Raw genomic sequence first — 20,874 nt, forward strand, 5'->3', positions numbered from 1 at the left:
ACATAATCTAAGGTTCTGTTGAGTAACACCTATAGCCCCTGGGGATAATGTTGAGTAACACCTATAGCCCCTGGGGATAATGTTGAGTAACACCTAAAGCCCCTGGGGATAATGTTGAGTAACACCTAAAGCCCCTGGGGATAATGTTGAGTAACACTTAAAGCCCCTGGGGATAATGTTGAGTAACACCTAAAGCCCCTGGGGGATAATGTTGAGTAACACCTAAAGCCCCTGGGGATAATGTTGAGTAACACCTAAAGCCCCTGGGGATAATGTTGAGTAACACCTAAAGCCCCTGGGGATAATGTTGAGTAACACCTAAAGCCCCTGGGGATAATGTTGAGTAACACCTAAAGCCCCTGGGGATAATGTTGAGTATTGGCTGTCTGCTGGCTGTTGTCCAACCTTATGCTGACATAGAATGATTAACATCCTACTGTCACAGACACAGCAGGAACACAAAACACAATTTCCTCTCTGTGAAGATCACTGATCAATAGACAGACGTGTGTGTGTGTGTAAGGGGAGATGGTGATGCTCATGTATGCAAACAGAGTGTATGCTGAAGTAAAAAGGGCTTTATAAATACATTTGATTTGATAAAGACACTCACAGGTTATACAGCATGTCTGCCATGTTCCGGCGGTAGTAGAGGGCGTTCCTGTACGCCTGCTCCGCCTCCGCCATCTTGCCCTGGTTCTTTAGGACGTTTCCAAGATTGCCCCATGCTGATAGAGGGAGAAAATAAGGTTAACGGGGTCAATCAACATGGCCGCCAGCCTCTTTCGAACACCCTCTATCCCTGCCGTAGGTTTTTATTTGTGTATCTGAAAAAGTATGAGCTGTTGTTAATCACTGCCTGTTCACAGGCACTTTCCTCGCTACACTAAAAACTGCTATGGTGAAACCTCTTCTGAATAAAAGTCATCTAGGTGATTCAGCTCTTAGCAATTTTCGGCCAATCTCCAACCTTAAGGAAAATTCTGGAGAAATAGTTTCAAACAGCTAAATTATTTTTTAAGTGCCAACTGTATATTTGTTTATTCCAATCTGGCTTTTGGGCCCAGCACAGTAAAGCACATCTCTGTGCCTTAGTTAAAGTGGTAAATTAGCTTAGAGCCAACACAGATGCCAAACAGGTATCTGTCCTTGTACTCTTGGATTTAAGTTCTGCATTTGACACTGTTGACCATGATGTCCTTCTGGACAGACTGGAGAGATCCAAAATGGCGTAGCAGTCGGACGTGTGTTTTTCTTGTCGCGTGTTAATTAGTCTTTAAAGTGTTTTTTTTTTTGTATATATTTTAATCTCACTTTCCATCTACGAACGAAACATACTTTCCTGCAACCAGCCTCATCCAATGTGGTACGGATATGCTATTTTTTTATACCTTATAAATGGAACCTCAGAAGCTATCCAGCAAACTAGCTACTAGCTACTAATCATTGTTTGCCACTGCTAGTGGTCTTCACCTTTAGCTCGGACACTGGCCAGCTTTAGCTCGGACAATTACCTGCCAGTCGGCACAGCGCGATATCAACCCAGAGCATATCCGACTGATTTTCTCCACCACATCACCACATTCCTGACGCAAGCTCTGGACCATTACACCGGATCATCGCAGCTACCTAGCTGCAACCGAGTGGCTCCTGTTGGCTAAGGCCTCTGTCCCGAAGCAAGCACCAGTTAGCCTTGAGGTAGCCTCGAGCTAGGCCCATCTCCCGGCCAGCCGAAAGAGTATACTAGCTAGCTGTTTACTCCATGTGTAACTCTGTGTTGTTGTTTTTGTCTCACTGCTTTGCTTTATCTTGGCCAGAATATGTGGACAACTACAAATACCTAGGTGCCTGGTTAGACTGTAAACTCTCCTTCCAGAGTCACATTAAGCATCTCCAATCCAAAATAAAATCTAGAATCGGCTTCCTATTTCGCAACAAAGCCTCCTTCACTCATGCTGCCAAACATACCCTCGTAAAACTGTGTTGTTGTTTTTGTCGCACTGCTTTGCTTTATCTTGGCCAGGTTGCAGTTGTCAATGAGAACTTGTTCTCAACTGGCCTACCTGGTTAAATAAAGGTGAAATAAAAGGAGGTGGATTGGCCTCTGGTCCGGTTCTAAAAATAGATATCACATGTGGTGTTTTGGGTCCGGTACTGTTCAGTTTATGTGTTACCCCTTGGCAGCGTTAATAGAAAGCCCAGCATTGGTTTCCACTGCTATGCAGACGATACACAACTTTACATTTCTGTGTCACCAGAGGATTTTAGCTCCACAGATAAATTATTAGACCGTATTAGTGATTTAAATACTTGGATGGCTCACAACTTCCTCCATCTAAATCAAGACAAGACCGAGGTCCTTATTATTGGAGCCAAAGCACAGAGAAAGAATCTGGCCGCACATTTGAATAAAGATAAAACACCAGGTAAAAATCCAAAGTGTCATTTTAGATTCTGAACTCAATATCGAACCACACATTAGGAATGGGACCAAAATAGCTTTTTACCACCTGAGGAACATTGCCAAGTTGAGGCCGTTTCTATCTTAGGCTGTACAGAGAAACTCATCCATGCTTATATTACAAGCAGGCTTGACCACTGTAATGCTCTCATGTCTGGTCTACCCAAGGAAGCCATTGGTCAACTGCAAAACATACAGAATGCTGCAGCACGGTTACAGACCAAGACCAGACGGGGAGCACACATTACACCGATTTTCAAGTCTGCACTAGCTGCCTGTGAGGTTTTAAAGATGATTCTATTGGTTTTAAATCAATCTATGATTGTGCACCCCAATGCATGTCAGACAGGCTTTTGAGTTATGTACCTCAGGTCCTATGGCACTGGCCTTTTAGTCATTTTTAACTCTAGGACCAAGAGGCATGGATAGGCCCCCAGCCTTTGGAATAGCCTTCCAGAGAACCTGAGGGGTTTGAAAACTATGGACATATTTAAAACAGATCTTCTAGCACACCTTCGCTTTTCCTTACAGTGCTTTTTTTAGATTTTCAGTTTTTGTTGTTACTCTTTTCTTTTTTATCCTCTTATGTTTGTTGTGTAGTAAATATTTCATTGTTTTTTATTATTTTTTCCCTGCGAAGCGCATTGCGTTGCATTCATGTCTAAAATGTGCTATATAAATAAAGCCTGATCCCAGATCTGTATTGTCTTGCCACATCACGTCAAATGTCACGTCAAACAATGACCATAGGGGTTGGCAAGACAGCGCAAACTGATATGGGAACAGGCTGGTTTTAACCCTCCTTAGAGGGCATTGTGCAGGCTGGGACAGAGGACATATCCACAGCTGGTACTGAGCTACTGGGACCAGAGGCTAAGGAAAGAAAGACTCCCCAGGGAGTCAGTGTTTCAAAGAGACCAATTATTTCCAAACAGAAAATGAATAAAATAACGGTTCCATACGACTGCTCTATAGTATATTAATATAGAGGGAAAATTTAGTCTGGCAGACTGGACAATGGTGCAATCTCAGGGGTGTGAATGGAGTAGGTATATTAGCTACATTTCTGTTGTCAAGTGGTATTTGTATTTTCCTATGAAAAATATGTCTATATTGATTACTGCTTTACAAGAAAATGCACATGCACAACATGATTACAAGTATGTGGACACCTGCTCGTCGAACATATCATTCCAAAATCATGGACATGAATACGGAGTTGGTCCCCACTTTTGCTGCTATAACAGCCTCCACTCTTCTGGGAAGGCTTTCCACTAGATGTTGGAACATTGGTGAGGGGACTTGCATTCATTCAGCCAAGAGCATTAGTGAGGTTGGGCGCCGATGTTGGGTGATTAGCCTGGCTCGCAGTCGGCGTTCCAATTCATCCCAAAGGTGTTTCATGGGGTTGAGGGGCCTAGCCCTAACCATGAAAAACAGTCCCAGACCATTATACCTCGTCCACCAAACTTTACAGTGAATTGAGGCAGGTAGCGTTCTCCTGGCATCCGCCAAACCCAGATTCGTCCGTCGGACTGCCAGATGGTGAAGAGTGATTCATCACTCCAGGGAACGCATTTCCACTGTTCCAGAGTCCAATGGCGGCAAGCTTTACACCACTCCAGCAGACGCTTGTCATTGTACATGGTGATCTTAGGCTTGTGTGCGGCTGCTCGGCCATTGAAACCTATTTCATGAAGCTCCTGCCAAACATTTCTTGTACTGATGTTGCTTCCAGAGGCAGTTTGAAACTCTGTAGTGAGTGTTGCAACCAAGGAAAGATGGTTTTATGCGCTACGTGCTTTAGAACTCGGCAGTCCCCTTCATCCCAAAGGTGTTTGATGGGGTTGAGGGGCCTAGCCCTAACCATGAAAAACAGCCCCAGACCATTATTCCTCCTCCACCAAACTTTACAGTGACTTGAGGCAGGTAGCGTTCTCCTGGCATCCGCCAAACCCAGATTCGTCCGTCGGACTGCCAGATGGTGAAGAGTGATTCATCACTCCAGGGAACGCATTTCCACTGTTCCAGAGTCCAATGGCGGCAAGCTTTACACCACTCCAGCAGACGCTTGTCATTGTACATGGTGATCTTAGGCTTGTGTGCGGCTGCTCGACCATTGAAACCAATTTCATGAAGTTCCTGCCGAACATTTCTTGTGCTGACGTTGCTTCCAGAGGCAGTTTGAAACTCGGTAGTGAGTGTTGTAACCAAGGAAAGATAGTTTTATGCGCTACGTGCTTTAGAACTCGGCGGTCGCCTTCTGTGAGCCTGTGTGGCCTACCACTTCGCGGCTGAGCCGTTGTTGCTCCTAGACATTTACACTTCACAATAACAGCACTTACAGTTGACCGGGGCAGCTCCAGCAGGGCAGAAATTTGACCAACTGACTTGTTGGAAAGGCGGCATCCTATGACTGTGCCACGATAAACGTCACTGAGCTCTTCAGTAAGGCCATTGTAGTGCCAATGTTTGTCTATGGAGATTGCATGGCTATGTGCTCAATTTTATACACCTGTCAGCAACGGGTGTGGCTGAAATAGCCAAATCCACTCATTTGTCGGGTGTCCACATACTTTAGTATATATAGTGTAGCTTGACAAACAAATCGACTGAATAGTGTTACTCTTCAATATTTTAGCTTGACAACTAAATCAATACTGCAGCTAGGTATGGACAGTTGGGATCCATCATGTATACATATGGGCTTATGTATGCACTTATCTACTATTTAACTGGGTCTATATACTGCCGAAGGCAGTAAGAGTAAGAGAACTGTGAACATGAATGACAGTGAACAATCTGTCCCTTAGATGCTCTCCCGGTGGCTGTATAGGACAGGAACGACAAAGAGTGAGTCATTCGGGTTGCATTTCATAAAAATGTATCAAGTGCTCAGTTATGCCACAGGCTCCTTTTGAGCTATGCATTTATATATTAGTTAAGGTGTCCGAGAGAGATATCGCCGAAGTCTAAATAACAATAATAGGAAAGCCGAGCAGAGCAACAAAAAAAACAAGTCAATAACTTCACCCTCTAAAATGCGACTATAATAAGACCTTTTAAAGGGAATGTACCACAACAGAAACCTTGCCATGTGAATTTGTTCCGCCTCTTTAACTGTGCTTTCTCACAGAACTTATTCTCAATGCTTAACGGAGTGTGTCACTATTTCAGACGCAGCCCATTGCGTCTCATCACACATCGTATGAGGACAGTGAGCCAGGGAAGGAACGTAGCTGCTGCTCTGAGTTGCGTTGCCAGGATAAACACCTGTCATGTATCGGCCCTGCCGCAGAATCTGAAAGGGAAATGAGCTAACACAACATGTCCTGCCGTTACCTTTGTCCTTAGCCCGGGCTCACTATCTCAGGAGTAACACTATTAGCTATGCAGTACTCTTTGGATGACCGTGAGACTACATTTAAATGTTTGAATATTCTAGTAATGTAGTTTCCCTCATTGCCAATCAAGCAGCGATGTCAGTGAAGATGTCCTCCAAAAGTAAGAAGGAGAGAGACTCTAGTCTGCCATAGTGGGATATTTAGTAGGTTTACAATGAAGGCTTTGTGTTGAAAGGTCCTTCAGCCATGACATACTGCCTGGAGAGGATAAACTGTCTGGAAGCAGATATACTGTAAACAATTTAACAAGGAGCTCTGAACACTCATGCTCACATCTCAGAGTACATTTTAAAAATCACCCTTTCTATCACTCCCACATTAACAGGGAGTAGCTATCGCGCTATCACTTCACGTGATGTTACTTTAGGCCATACAGAGTCAACCTATATTATGTGAGGATGTTAAAGTGTGTGTGTATGCTTGTCTGTGTGTGTTACCTTTAGCAGGATTCACGTATATTCCTGACTTGTAGAGCATCTCCTCGTTCTGCCAGTCCTGGTTCCTCAGCACCGTTTTAACCCCAAACAGCAGGACCATGGCAGCGCTACAGTACACCACCACAGTCCTAGACGACCTCCGCCTCAGCCGCACGTACAGGGACCTCAGCCCCACCGCCAGCAGCAGACAGAAGCCCATACTGGGGATGTACAGTACTCTCTCTGCTATCACAAAGCCCACGTAGAAGAACAGGTTGGTGGCAGGGAGGAAAGGGATGGCCAGTAGGCCCAAGGAGAACGCCACTACATTCTCAGTGGTGGGCAGTCGAGTCCTCGTGACGTAATGCTTTTTGGTACCGTTTTGTGCACTGGCAGGGTGAGGCTCTGTTTCAGAGTTTGTGTGGTCGGGAAGGTCAGGGTGGTAATAGCTGTGTCCATTGGTGTTGGACTTCCCGTTGCCGTTGGTTACATGATGGGCTTTTCCGTTGGTCTCCTTGCCCTTGACCCGGCGGGTGCAAAGCCCAAACCAAGTCAGGAGGAGCAGTCCCACATAGAAGGCCACGGTATGAAGGTTCCTCCATTCGACAATGCCTCTGATCAGAGGCAAGGCGTCCATGGACCAATCGAAGCTCAGCGTGTCCGGGCAGAGGAGGAGCCACATGTTGACAGCGGGCAGGTAGAGGAAGGTAAGTGCTCGGGTGAGAAGGGAGGGGGAGTCCCCCGCTGGGTTGTCTGAGTTGGAGAAGTTGGGTGGTTTGTTACCCATCCAGTAGAGGCGGCAGACCAGCAGAACAGCTCCCCAGGCAGCCAACAGCAACACACTCAACAGCAGGTGGACGTTCCTCCTCTGGAAGAGAGAGAAAACAACAGAGCTGAAACTAGGAGGAACGGCAATCGACTGGAAAGCTAGCAGCAACAGCAAGACAATATCATGAGAAGCTAGAGCCAAAGTCGTTTTCTGGTTGATTGGTGATTTTTCTAACTCTTGGAGTCATTGCATTTGATTTTGGTCCAGGCTATGTCGGTCAATTGAGCATAAGATTGAATGTAATAACTGGAAAAACAACAAAGTATAACGGTTTGTTAACGGAAAAGGAAAAACACAAGTGTGTCATGTAACGTTATCTGAAACAAAAGCTGTGTTCATGCACAATTTTCTCAGCCAAGTGTTCGACTGCATCTTTAGAATGTGTTGCAGAAGTCAACTACAATGGATTTTATTGTTATGTTTTGGCTGTGATGTGGGTTTTTAAACACCCATGAACAGGAAGATATCGGTTAACAGTTGCTTGGGCTTATAAACCAACTGAAAAAAAGAAAGGGAAAAACTGCCCTGTGACTTTATCTTTGACTTCAGCCAAAATAATCACGGCTACACTGGATTCATTGCCTGTTGCTGAGCAAATGTGGCCTAACATCATAGCATTCACGTATTCCCGTGTTGTCTTTCTCTTCACAGACCTGGCCTTTGCGGACATGTGAAAATAAACGGCAGAATACGGGCCCATAGACGGTCTTAACCGTCATATTGCAAGCTTGATATGAAATACTTTGTGAAACTCTTACACGGAAATGATTGTGAAGTATTTATAAAGCGTTTGAATCTTTTACACTTTGGTGGGAGCGCAGATAAAAAAAAGCTGGCCTATATTGATCCCAATAGAACAGTTCCCGCAGTGGCCATTCTTACTGTGTTTATTTTGGAAAGAACACTCCCGCTTAAAAAAATCTTTAAGGCTTCCCTTTCACAATAACGCCAACTAGTGTATGCAGGGAAACATTCATTTGTGCCCTGCAACAGTGCTCTGTGGTCATGAGAGGTTGATCTCATACTGGCACAGCATCCAATCATGAGGCTATAATACATAACATATAATATCTGACCAATTTAGATGTATTGTAATTGACTCATTTCCCCATAGAGATTGAATGAAAAGGATAAGACCAGACTGCCTTTCACAAAGAGACATTACACAGACAAAGCCCTGGAGTTATGCAATGGACTTTAATTCGTATCATTCCTTGGAGATCTCAAGATAATAGACCTCCCTCACAGACATACACACACAATAGAGTATTGGCTTTTATTCCCCATGTGCTGTACAGTATTCCTTTGGTACGTACACCCCTCTTTACCATTTAAATAGAAAGCCATTGCTGGTGTCGAGCTGAAATCCCTTTAAGTCCATTTGATGTGCCCTCTTCCATCTCAGCATGTCAAATGGATTACATGTAGCATCTACTGTATGATCAAATACTGGGTCATTCCGTGAAATGAGTGCCTTTTGCGTCCCTTTGATATTCCATGTAGAAAGGTTGCACCAATATTGCATTTTAAAAGCCTGTTTCATTAATTGACTTGCCCTTTAATAGACACCCCATGGAGAATTCAACAAATCTCAACTTTTTAAAAACATTTTCCTTCTAGGAAGATTTTAACCCATTTAATCCCCCAAAATGTTACCATCATTGTAAATCTCTACTTATTTTGTTTATTTGACAAAGTAATTTCTGAAGATTATTATTTATTTAATGTGATTATTTATTTCATTTATGTCTGTCGCTCATTTTAAGGTCAACCCTGTTATGTGAAATTAACTTTCATTTTCATGAGGTGAAACAATACCTTTTAAAATATTTTTTTTTATAAAGAAGCATTGAACATCTAATAGTCAACCCATAGTGTAAAAGCAGGTGAGCAGGATATACTCTTTTTGGGAATTTCCATGTGTTTTGTGCTGGAAAAGTGGGCAAGTCAAACACACCTACTCACTCAAGGGTTTTTACTACTTTTTAAGTAGTTTTTACTACTTTTTTACTTTTTAAGTTTTACTATTTTCTACATTGTAGAATAATAGTGGAGGCATCAAAACTATGAAGTAACACATATGGAATCATGAAGTAACCAAAAAAGTATTAAACAAATCAAAATATATTTTATATTTGAGATTCTTCTAAGTAGCAACCCTTTTCCTTGATGACAGCTTTGCACACTTTTGGCATTCTCTCAACCAGCTTCATGGGGTGGTATACAGAAGACAGCCCTATTTGGTAAAAGACCAAGTCCATATTATGGCAAGAAAAGCTCAAATAAGCAAAGAGAAATGACAGTCTATCATTACTTTAAGACATGAAGGTTAGTCAATGCGGAAAACTTCAAGAATTTTGGAAGTTTCTTCAAGTGCAGTTGCAAAAACCTTCAAGCGCTATGATGAAACTGGCTCTCATGAGGACCGCCACAGGAATGGAAGACCCAGAGTTACCTCCGCTGCAGAGGATAAGTCCATTAGAGTTACCAGCTTCAGAAACTGGCAATTAACTGCACCTCAGATTGCACCTCACAGAGTTCAAGTAACAGACACATCTCAACATGAACTGTTCAGAGGAGACTGCGTGAAAAAGGCCTTTGTGGTCGAATTGCTGCAAAGAAACCACTACTAAATGACACCAATAATAAGAAGAGTTGCTTGGGGAAAGAAACGCAAGCGATGGACATTAGACCAGTGGAAATCTGTCCTTCGGTCCAAATTTAAGATTTTTGGTTCCAACCGTTGTGTCTTTGTGAGACGCAGAGTAGGTGAACGGATGATCTCCACATAGGTGGTTCCCACCGTGAAGCATGGAGGACGCAATCTGATGGTGTGAGGGTGCTTGCTAGTGACACTGTCTGTGATGTATTTAGAATTCAAGGCACACTTAACCAGCATGGCTACCACAGCATTCTGCAGCGATATGCCATCTCATCTGGTTTGCACTTAGTGGGACTACAATTTGTTTTTCAACAGGACAAGACCCAAAACACACCTCCAGGCTGTGTAAGGGCTATTTTACAAAGAAGGAGAGTGATGTAGTGCTGCATCAGATGACCTGGCTTCCACAATCACCTGACCTCAACCCAATTGAGATGGTTTGGGATGAGTTGGTCCGCAGAGTGAAGGAAAAGCAGCCAACAAGTGCTCTGCTTATGTGGGAACTCCTTCAAGACTGTTGAAAAAGCATTCCAGGTGACTACCTCATGAAGCTGGTTGAGAGAATGCAAAGCTGTCATCAAGGCAAAGGGTGGCTACAATGAAGAATCTCAAATATAAAATATATTTTGATTTGTTTAACACAAATGTTGGTTTCATGATTGTAGCTGGGCCACTCAAAGACATTCAGAGACTTGTTCCAAAGCCACTCCTGTGTTGTCTTGTGTGCTTAGGGTCAATGTCCTCTTGGAAGGTGAACCTTTGCCCCAGTCTGAGGTCCTGAGCACTCTGGAGCAGGTTATCATCAAGGATCTCTCTATATATTGCTCTGTTCATCATTGACTCGATCCTGCCTAGTCTCCCAGTCCCTGCCACAGAAAAACATCCCCACAGCATGATGCTGCCACCACTATGCTTCACCATAGGGATGGTGCCAGGTTTCCTCCAGACGCGACGCTTGGCATTCAGGCCAAAGAGTTCAATCTTAGTTTCATCAGAACAGAGATTCTGGTTTTGCATGGTCTGCGAGTCTTTAGGTCCCTTTTGGCAAACTCCAAGTGGGCTTTCATGTGCATTTTACTGAGGACTGGCTTCCGTCTGGCCACTCTAATATAAATCAAATCAAATGTTATTTGTCACATACACATGGTTAGCAGATGCGAGTGTAGTGAAATGCTTGTGCTTCTAGTTCCGACAATGCAGTAATAACCAACAAGTAATCTAACGAAACAATTCCAAACCTACTACCTTATACACACAAGTGTAAAGGGATAAAGAATATGTATATAAGATATATGAATGAGTGATGTTACAGAACGGCATAGGCAAGATGCAGTAGATGGTATCGAAGGGCCTTCTTGTTGGAGTGTTGCAGAGATGGTTGTCCTTCTGGAAGGTTCTCCCATCTCCACAGAGGAACTCTGGAGCTCAGGTCAGAGTGACCATCAGGTTCTTGGTCACCTCCCTGGCCAAGGCCCTTTTCTCCAGATTGCTCAGTTCTGCCGGGCGGCCAGCTCTAGAAAGAGTCTTGCTGGTTCCAAACTTCTTGATGGAGGCCATTGTGTTCTTGGGGACCTTCAATGCAGACATGTTTTGCTACCCTTCCCCAGATCTGTGCCTCGACACAATCATGTCTTGTAGATCTACAGGCAATTCCTTCGATCTCATGGTTTGTTTTTTTGCTCTGATATGCACTGTCAACTGTGGGACCTTATATATACAGGTGTGTACTTTCCCAAATCATGTCCAATCAATAGGATTTACCACAGGTGGACTCCAATGAAGTTGTAGAAACATCTCAGGATGCACCTGAGCTCAATTTCAAGTCTCATAGCAAAGGGTTTAAATAATTATGGAAATAAGGTATTATTATTATTTATTATTTTATACATTTGCAAAAATGTCAAAAAATGGATTTTCACTTTGTTATTATGGGGTATTGTGTGTAGATTGCTGAGGATAAAAAATGTAATCCATTTTAAAATAAGGCTGTAACGTAACAAAATGTGGAAAAAGTCAATGGGTCTGAATACTTTCTGAAGGAACTGTATCTGCTACTTCTCGACCAACAGCCTATTGACCAAACAATCGACCAGTCGACTAATTGGGGTCAGCCCTAGATGGCAGAGAGCGTGTAAAGTGGCGAGCGGTTTGCTGATGTCAATGTTGTGAACAGAGTGCCCCATGGTAGAGGTGGGGTTATGGTATGGGCAGACATAAGCTACAGACAACGAACACAATTGCATTTTTATCGAAGCCAATTTGAATGCACAGAGTTACTGTGATGAGATCGTGAGGCCCATTGTCGTGCCATTCATCCGCCGCCATCACCTCATGTTTCAGCATGATAATGCACGGCCCCATGTCACAAGGATCTGTACACAATTCCTGGAAACTGAAAATGTCCCAGTTTTTCCATAGCCTGCATACTCACCCGACATGTCACCCATTCAGGATGTTTAGGATGCTCTGAATCGTTGTGTACAACAGCGTGTTCCAGTTCCCGCCAAGGTCCAGCAACTTCACACAGCCATTGAAGAGCAGTGGGACAATGTTCTACAGGCCATAGTCAACAGCCTGATCAACTCTATGTGAGAGGGACGTGTCACGCAGCATGGGGCAAATGGTGGTCACACCAGATATTGACTGGTTTTCTGATCCACGCCCCTACTTTATTTTTTTAAGGTATCTGTGAACAACAGTTGCATATCTGTATTCCCAGTCATGTGAAATCCCTCAATTTGAATTGACTGATTTACTTATATGAACCCTAACTCAGTACAAATCTTTGTTGCTTATATAACTTTGTTCTGTGTAATAGTCATTTTTTGATGTAACCTCTTGAGATGGGAATGTGTTTTTAATGAAAATGAACACGTGCTCTTTATTACAGAATGTTAAAATGAGGTGGGGTTTTTTTTAACGACCAAGTGAAACTACTCAAAAGGCACCGAAATGGTGGAACGACCCTACTGCATATCGCAGCTGTGACATTGGCTGCAACCGTGGCTGTGTTATTGATCTTCCCCTCTGTCTTTTGACATTGCAGATTGATTCAGTGAGGAGATGTGCGTATCCTCAGGGGAAATGGGACTAAAGGGGCAGACTCTCCTCTCATCTGCCGCTGATGACTAGCAGTGATGTACAGTACAGAGTCATTCTCACCACAGATAGTGACAGTGGTGAACACAGACAGGCCTTCAGCTAGGCTACTACCACAGTACAATAGAGATACTTGTACTGTTAATGAATTGCTCACAAACCCACACGTCATGCTACTCACTGAAAGAGATATAAAGAGAACGATTCAGTCATTCCATATTAAAAATCATAGGGATGCTCTTTAAGAAAACCATAACCCGATTGGTTCATGGATGGGGTATAACTTAATACAATAATAGTATAGCCACTTGATTTAATGTAGTAATTTACAGACATAACATTGTCAATGGAACATCCAGTCTGTTAATCAGTTCAATATGTCAAATATGTTGTAAATCTACATGTTGAATACATCAAAATTCTTCATAACTGTTCGTTCGTTTGACATCTGTTTTAGTTCATTGATCAAAGTTTTGCTTCGAACAAACATTGAAATTCGAGATTCTGCTATGCCGTACAATCCATCACCATCGCTCCTTACAAACTATGAATTGGTGTGTTGTCAGAGTAACTACGGAATTATCATCAGATCATTAGATGCAGGACTAATTGACAGAGATCAAATCTGAATTGATTCCAGCATTGAGTCTCTTCCGTTTACCCCTGGTATGGTTTTGTGGGCCGTCTAGGCCCCCATGAAGTAGGCCTCATGTCAAAATGGCCCAGTTGTAGAACTGTGTACCCGTCCAGTTGAATCTTTAAGCGGCAGGCTACAGAGGCGGAGAGGAACAGCATGACTGAAGAGAAAGACCGAGGCAGCAGGAGACTCAATCTTCCTATCTCCGGCTATTGAGATTAAGTAAGACATTCATTAAATATGTATTCAGCCATGCTGTACTCATTTGTAAGTGAGCCTATTGGTGTAGGCTATGCTACCATACAGCTCCAGAGCAAGATTCCGTAACATTACCAAGCTAGCACAAATGGAAGTTGTGGGAACTTGTGTTTATAGTTTAACATTGGTTGTGGGAACTAAGCCACACGTTTCCTGACCGGTAAAACTGAAAGTGTTAGATTTGAACTTCTGAGAACAGAAGTGGAAATTTCTCCTGCTCTGTGAATGTTTACATTAAGGTTACAGGTGACTCTGATAACGTTTTACGCTGGTTCCTTAAAAGTCAACCTGGGAGGTTTTATTAATGGAAATTACAAGTTATTTTTATTTTTGTATTTTTATATATTCTTGAAAACTTTCACTGAATGTTTCAATAAGACTTTTAATAACACTGTTAGCACTGTTTTAATAACACTGTTAGCACTGTTTTAATAACACTGTTAGCACTGTTTTAATAACACTGTTAGCACTGTTTTAATAACACTGTTAGCACTGTTTTAATAACACTGTTAGCACTGTTTTAATAACACTGTTAGCACTGTTTTAATAACACTGTTAGCACTGTTTTAATAACACTGTTAGCACTGTTTTAATAACACTGTTAGCACTGTTTTAATAACACTGTTAGCACTGTTTTAATAACACTGTTAGCACTGTTTTAATAACACTGTTAGCACTGTTTTAATAACACTGTTAGCACTGTTTTAATAACACTGTTAGCACTGTTTTAATAACACCATTCCCAGAAAGGTGTGGGAAGCTTGTATGCAAAATAACCACAAAACAACCACACTCTCACAAAGCTCTAAGATACAAATGGTTCTCAGAGCGTTATGTGCAAGTTGAGTAGACTCTCGTTGGATACCGTCACAATTAAAAAACAATGTGTAAGGGCAACACTGTCAAAATGTATGACAAATCAGGACATTGTTTTCAAGGGATGAGGATCCACTGTTCAAATCAGATCTAATTGTATTGGTCACATACACATATTTAGCAGATGTTAATGTGAGTGTAGCGAAAGGCTTGTGCTCCTAGCTCCAACAGGGCAGTAGTATCTACAAATTCACCACAATACAAACAAATCTAAAAGTAAAGTAATGGAATTAAGAAATATATAAATATTAGGACGAGCAATGTCGGAGTGACATTGACTAAAAGTAAAGTAAAATAGAATACAGTATATACGTACATATGAAATGAGTAAAGCTGTATGTAAACATTAAAGTGACCAGTGATTCCATATCTATGTACATAGGGAAACAGCCTCTAATGTGCAGGGTTGAGTAACCAGATGGTAGCCGGCTAGTGATGGCTGTTTAACAGTCTGATGGCTTTGAGATAGAAGCTGTTTTTCAGTCTCTCGGTCCCAGCTTGAACAGGCCGTGCCTCCGGTGGTTGATGTCCTTTTTGGCCTCCCTGTGACATCGGTGCTGTAGGTGTCCTAGAGGGCAGGCAGTGTACCCCCGGTGATGCGTTGGGCCGACCGCACCACCCTCTGGAGAGACCTGCGGTTGCAGGGTGGTGCAGTTGCCATACCAGGCAGTGATACAGTCCGTTCCAGAGGTTAATATGTTGCTTGGCAACAGAAAGATCACCAGTTCAAAATCTTCATATCCCATGTTTCTTGCTAATTCAAGAATAACTATCAAAAGTCTTAGGTCAGGTCCCAATGGAAGATGAAGAGGAGGGACAGTTTCACCTACTCAGCATTACTTCAGGTAAACAGCATACAATGGCTATGCTTCCCGACATAAAGCATTAAAGCTGTAACTTTTTGGGTGACCTGACCAAATTCACATATAAATGTGTGTTCTAGATCTGCCAGTCTTATTGAAAGCAAGTCAAAGAAGTGGTAGATCTGTTCCATGTGCGCTATTTCTATGCTTCCAGCTCTTAAGTTTTGACTTTGCGTCTTTTTTTTACGCTTTTTGTTTTTTACACCAGCGTCAAACAACTGAAAATATAATGTTGTTGGTTATGGAAAATATATTTCACAGCGGTTTAGATGGTACACTGATTCTCTACAATATACTTGCTTGTTTTGTCACATAAACTGAAATTAGGCTAACTATTTGAATTTTAGAAACCAGGAAATGGACGGAGCGATTTCTGCATAGTGCATTTTTTAAGAAATCATTGGCTTTCATGTTATAAAATTCCTCTTTAATCTTATAGAAGCACACATAAAGAACTTGCTCTAACGGAGGTTTAAACCTATTACAACCACAGGACCATGACTCATCTTTTAGAAAGTTAGCCTAACTCACCATGAACTTAGTGGTTCTGCTCAAGGGAAGCGAACGGACGACTACAGCACTGCTGACTACAGTATTACACATCTTGATGAACACCACACCAATATCACAATGTCATTTGCTGTGGTGTATGGTATCTGTGTCAGGAGTACGTGAAAGGGCAAGCTGCAAGACAGGGGAGCTGATGTGTAAGTACGGCCAGAGAGACTAAGGGAAAGTAGGTTAAGCAGCCCTATAGGGCAGGAAGACATAAGGGCTCACTTCACCTGGAACAGAGGTTAATATCATATCTATGTATCATAGGACTCCACTAGGAGGCGTGATGGACACAGAGGAACGTGGCATTTAAAGCTAACCGCAGTAGGATTAGCCATTGTGTCAGTTCAAAGGACATGTCATGGCTATTACTAAAATAAACACAAAGGGGATTATGGTCAATGTCATCACCCCTTCACCTCGGGCTTGTCCTCCGCAAATAATACATTTTACTGTAAAGATTTTAGTTGAAAGATGATCTGACCCTGGGATAGCCTCGTCCCAGATCTGTTTGTGCTGCCTTGCCAACTGACCATAGGAGTTGGCAAAAAAGCACAAACGGATCTGGGACCAGGATAATTTTGGGACGCTCTTATGACATTATTAATTTGTGCGAGGAGCTGAAATTAGGCAATGGATAGAACATGTCGGGACATTGTGACCATTCCACGTCACATCTATATATGACAAACATAAAAAAGAGGATAGCGGCAACGGGACATTTCATGCTTTTCTACAGATGTAAATCAACATTGTTCTTGGTGGCGTGAAATCCACCCTACATCCCAGGTCCCACAGTTCTGTCCTCTGAACTTCACGTGAACCCGTCGGTTGTCCGTTTAAAAAAACTCCACAAATCTGGCTTTACACACACTAAATCCAACTAAAAAAAAAGATTATAGTGCAAAGTAGCTCCGCCACTTCTCAATCTAAACAAGCGGGAGAAACTGTAAATAAGAAGATGTGGATTTGGAAGGGGACCAGGATCTGCAGCTGTTGTAGGATGCTGCCAGGGAGGTCAGAGTGCTGTGGTGTTAATAACACCTGCTGCTGGGGTTCTGGACAGGATGTACTGAGCGCCACGTCACAGTGCTTTCACACCATCCCCCGGGCCTGGGCAGGGGCTTAAGACACCACCTCTGTGTTTAGCCAAGGCGCACCAGGGGGGAGGGATTTGAAGAGGGGCTCCGTGTGTTGGATGTGGAGCTGGGACTGGAACGGCAGTCTGAGTGGGCTGGGAGCCAGAGGCAGCTCACGGAGTGCCACGTAACAAATGTGACGCCACCACCCCACTCTGCAGGGCTGAGCTCGCTGCGCATGGCTGCCTCTGACTCTGGCTTGGGCTCTGCCAGGCAGATTTATCCCTGTTGTGATGGGACCACCTTCCAGCAGGGCAGAAGGGCATTTGAGTCTCCTTCTGACTGTGTGCTACTGATGGCTCTCTGGCCCAGGGCGTATGCATACCCAGTACCTGGCTCTGGGACAAACAAGTATGTCATGCTAACTCTATAACTCACTTCCCAGCCTCATGGGCACAGTCAAACACCACCATGCAAACCACATGTCTGTTGGAGTGTTCTGTGTATGCCATGCTATTTTCTGTGTCTCTGTTAGGTACAGGCTAATACCTTAGGCAGAATGGCAAACATGAAAAGAGCCTTTAATGACATTTCAACACACACCATTTGTGAATTCTACACTCTTTCATATATGGACTCACTTTACTGCCTGGTTTAGACTAGCTGGGGAAAATTAACTGCAAAACAAAACAGGATATCAGTTGAACAAACTGGAAATGCATTGTGTCTGCTAAAGAAAACCTTTGGAGGGTTCACTGGCCGGTGTTGGAGAACTTGATGCACATCACTATTATCTCATAATTAAACAAACATGTGCCTCTCCCTAATATGCCTCCAGTTAAAATGTCCTCTTTTCAAAAGCACAAGTTCAATTACGGGCCCAGCAAGGGGTCCCTGAGTGCCACAAATCCATTATGCTGTGAGCCAAGGAATTCCAACTTTGTCTATTTTGTCTATAATCCCGTTTAGCTTGAAATAAGTGGTTTAGCACTTCCCGGTAGGAGGCATAAGGGATATTTCTCCCCCTTTTTTCTTTTTGTATTTCAACTTTATGAGGAAGGCAGGTGAAGAAAATATCCTTGGAGATGAAGTGCAAAAATGAACAATTACAGAAAGTATTGGTGCTTTGAATGCCTTTTTTCTCAACACTCGGGGTGGAAACGAGCAGAAAGAAAGTTTGATCCAAAAATGGTTATTGAGAGCTGCCACTGAATTGTAAGAGAGGTGCTCTGCCATTGATTAGGCTTGAGAACTGGAATTGGCAGCATTCCAAAAAAAACGACATGTTTGTGGCAAACCGGTTTTCAATACCAAAGCCTATATGTTCACTTGCTTAGACCTTGCTGTTCACTTTGTGCCCGTTTCCTGAAAACTGATATATTCACACCCTCCACTGGCTAACATGATAACCAGCTTCATGCTGGCCTGTCTTGTACCGTAGCATATTCTGTGTTCTCTCTCCTTATCTGCAGAGTTTGTTCAGTAAGTAAGCAGTGAATCCTGGTGAGTAAAACATGCTGATTGTTTGCAGGAATGACAAGATAAGAGTCTCTGTATATTACTTCCCAAAAATGTTTGATGGATAACTAACGTCTGGCCAAGGTTTCCTAGATGGTTTAGAAAACTCATCTCTCTGGGAAACCAAATAGTGCCTTAGATAAGCTTCTGGTTAGTGGGGAAATTGGGAAGGAGCATGAGGATGTACAATGGACATTTTCCATTTTATGATCTTGTCCTCAATATTAGTCAAATAAACCCGTTGATCCGTTTGTCAGAAGAGCGACCAAGTAAAAACACACATTAAATTGAACTGAACCGTTGACCAATTAAACAAACATCTAAAGATCTACCCGTCACACACACACTAACAAGTTGTTAAAATAAGGCATAGGTTGTGCCACAACCTTGACAGTGTTCACCTCTAACGACCAGAGCGTGACCAGGACTCATGTGACCCCTGTGGGCCACATGGTTCGAGGGGTCACGGGGTCAAACCTTCAGTGGGTCAGCCACAGCAGTGGCCTGTATCAAAGCATTTAACCTGGGTAAACCTCCTCACAGCCTGGACACAACCCACAGAGTCAGCTGGTATGGACGTTATGGAACCCCCTCAGTCAAGAGACAGTCATGGAGAAACCCACAGGAGACTCTGGGAACGGGCCAGAGCTGAGGCAGGAATCTGGTTGAGATAAAAAAAAACTGACATTAATTGACTGTGAGAAATTTAAGATAAGGGAAATAAACACACGGGGGCTTCCGGGCAGAGTGGCAAAGGCCAAGAAGAGGGGAAGATGAGAGAGGATGGCGCACCATCACTTCGCATGAGAGGAAATTACTATCAAAGAGCATAGCTCATGGGACTGACAACATTAATCCACAACGGCTATCTGGGTGCTCACTGCTGTACTTTCAAAGCACTTTCTTTGCTTTCCAAACTGACATGGATTAGATGTTCAATGACAGCCTATATACAAAACCCAGGACTATAACCTTGAAAATGTTGAAACTTAAATGTCTTGAGTTACGCCAGCTCATGGTCTGTTGGTCAGCCCTTATTAACAATAATCACAATCAGCAGATCTCTCTCTCTCTCTCTCTCTCTCTCTCTCTCTCTCTCTCTCTCTCTCTCTCTCTCTCTCTCTCTCTCTCTCTCTCTCTCTCTCTCTCTCTCTCTCTCTCTCTCTCTCTCTCTCTCTCTCTCTCTCTCTCTCTCTCTCTCTCTCTCTCTCTCTCTCTCTCTCTCTCTCTCTCTCTCTCTCTCACACACACACACACTTGACGTTCCAATCATTCCCTCTGCTCATTCCGAGGAAAGCACAATCATACACACTCCTGTTGAAGCGGTTCCTGTCTCACCAAAGACGGGTGACCCTGGTGTGAGGGTCAGAGAGGTTCCCCTTCCCCCTTTGTCTTAATCAGAGCCCATTAATGTCCCTCATAAGTAGCAATCAGTAGTGGCAAAAACTGAAGAGCCTCATTCAAAGTGTAAAAACGACCCGTTTCCCTCTCCTCAACCTGAGGGAGCCTCCTAACTGGAGGAAATATAAAAAAGAGCGCCCCTTGGTAGGGAATGTGCTGCATTAGCAGGAACGTTACAGTCTCTCCCTGAAGTATGATTGGGGTGGTCTAACACCAACCTAAAGCCTTAGGAAACATAAACAGTCAATCAATGTGAGATCCTACAATTGTTAAGTTTGAGTGAATATCGTAACTTGAGTTGATAGGGTGTCTGAAATGGAAACCAAACTTCACAACATATTCCAAAGTCCTGCTTGGCTGTGTGATAACTACATGATCATTTGGCTGAGACAAGATGCTGATTCAAGTTTGCTTGCAGGAGGGACGGAGGAAAGAGGTCCTGGAGTTTGATGTTAATTCAGCACGATCCATGAAAACTGCATGGATTTGGGATTTCTGAAGAGCTTCATGCTGTACGTTCCCAGTCGCCTGTTGGTTGGCAACACTGTTTGAAAATGTAAAGAGCTCTGCTCTCTGCTTTGGTTTCTCACTCATTACCACGCCATTTGGCAGATCAGACCTCCTGCGTGCAGGCTTTAGACTGGGTTTAGAGGCAACGTAAGCCTCTTCACAGAACATGCATGAAATGAAGGAGGCAGACAGGAGATCCAAGCCAAGATCTGCTGTCAGAGCGCTGTCAGAAGCCAATCACTTTCACTTCTCTCAGAGAGGGGTCATTTCGCAGGGTGCCTTTCTCTGGATGTTGTTGTGATGTTT

At 43.2% G+C, this 20,874-nt stretch overlaps 1 protein-coding gene across 1 annotated transcript in view; it reads right to left on the bottom strand.

The window, feature by feature from the left end:
• Positions 1–20,874, bottom strand: part of tmtc2b (transmembrane O-mannosyltransferase targeting cadherins 2b) — a 175,485-nt gene that overhangs the window by 51,144 nt on the left and 103,467 nt on the right. Inside the window, exons 3-4 of the mRNA XM_035798252.1 lie at positions 6,303–7,149; positions 614–728 (exon numbers count right to left, since the gene is read on the bottom strand). Coding sequence (XP_035654145.1) covers positions 614–728; positions 6,303–7,149 — 962 coding nt within the window. The remainder of the gene's footprint in view (positions 1–613; positions 729–6,302; positions 7,150–20,874) is intronic.

The sequence above is a fragment of the Oncorhynchus keta genome, chromosome 22 (genome assembly GCF_023373465.1).
Source record: "Oncorhynchus keta strain PuntledgeMale-10-30-2019 chromosome 22, Oket_V2, whole genome shotgun sequence".
NCBI lineage: Eukaryota > Metazoa > Chordata > Actinopteri > Salmoniformes > Salmonidae > Oncorhynchus > Oncorhynchus keta.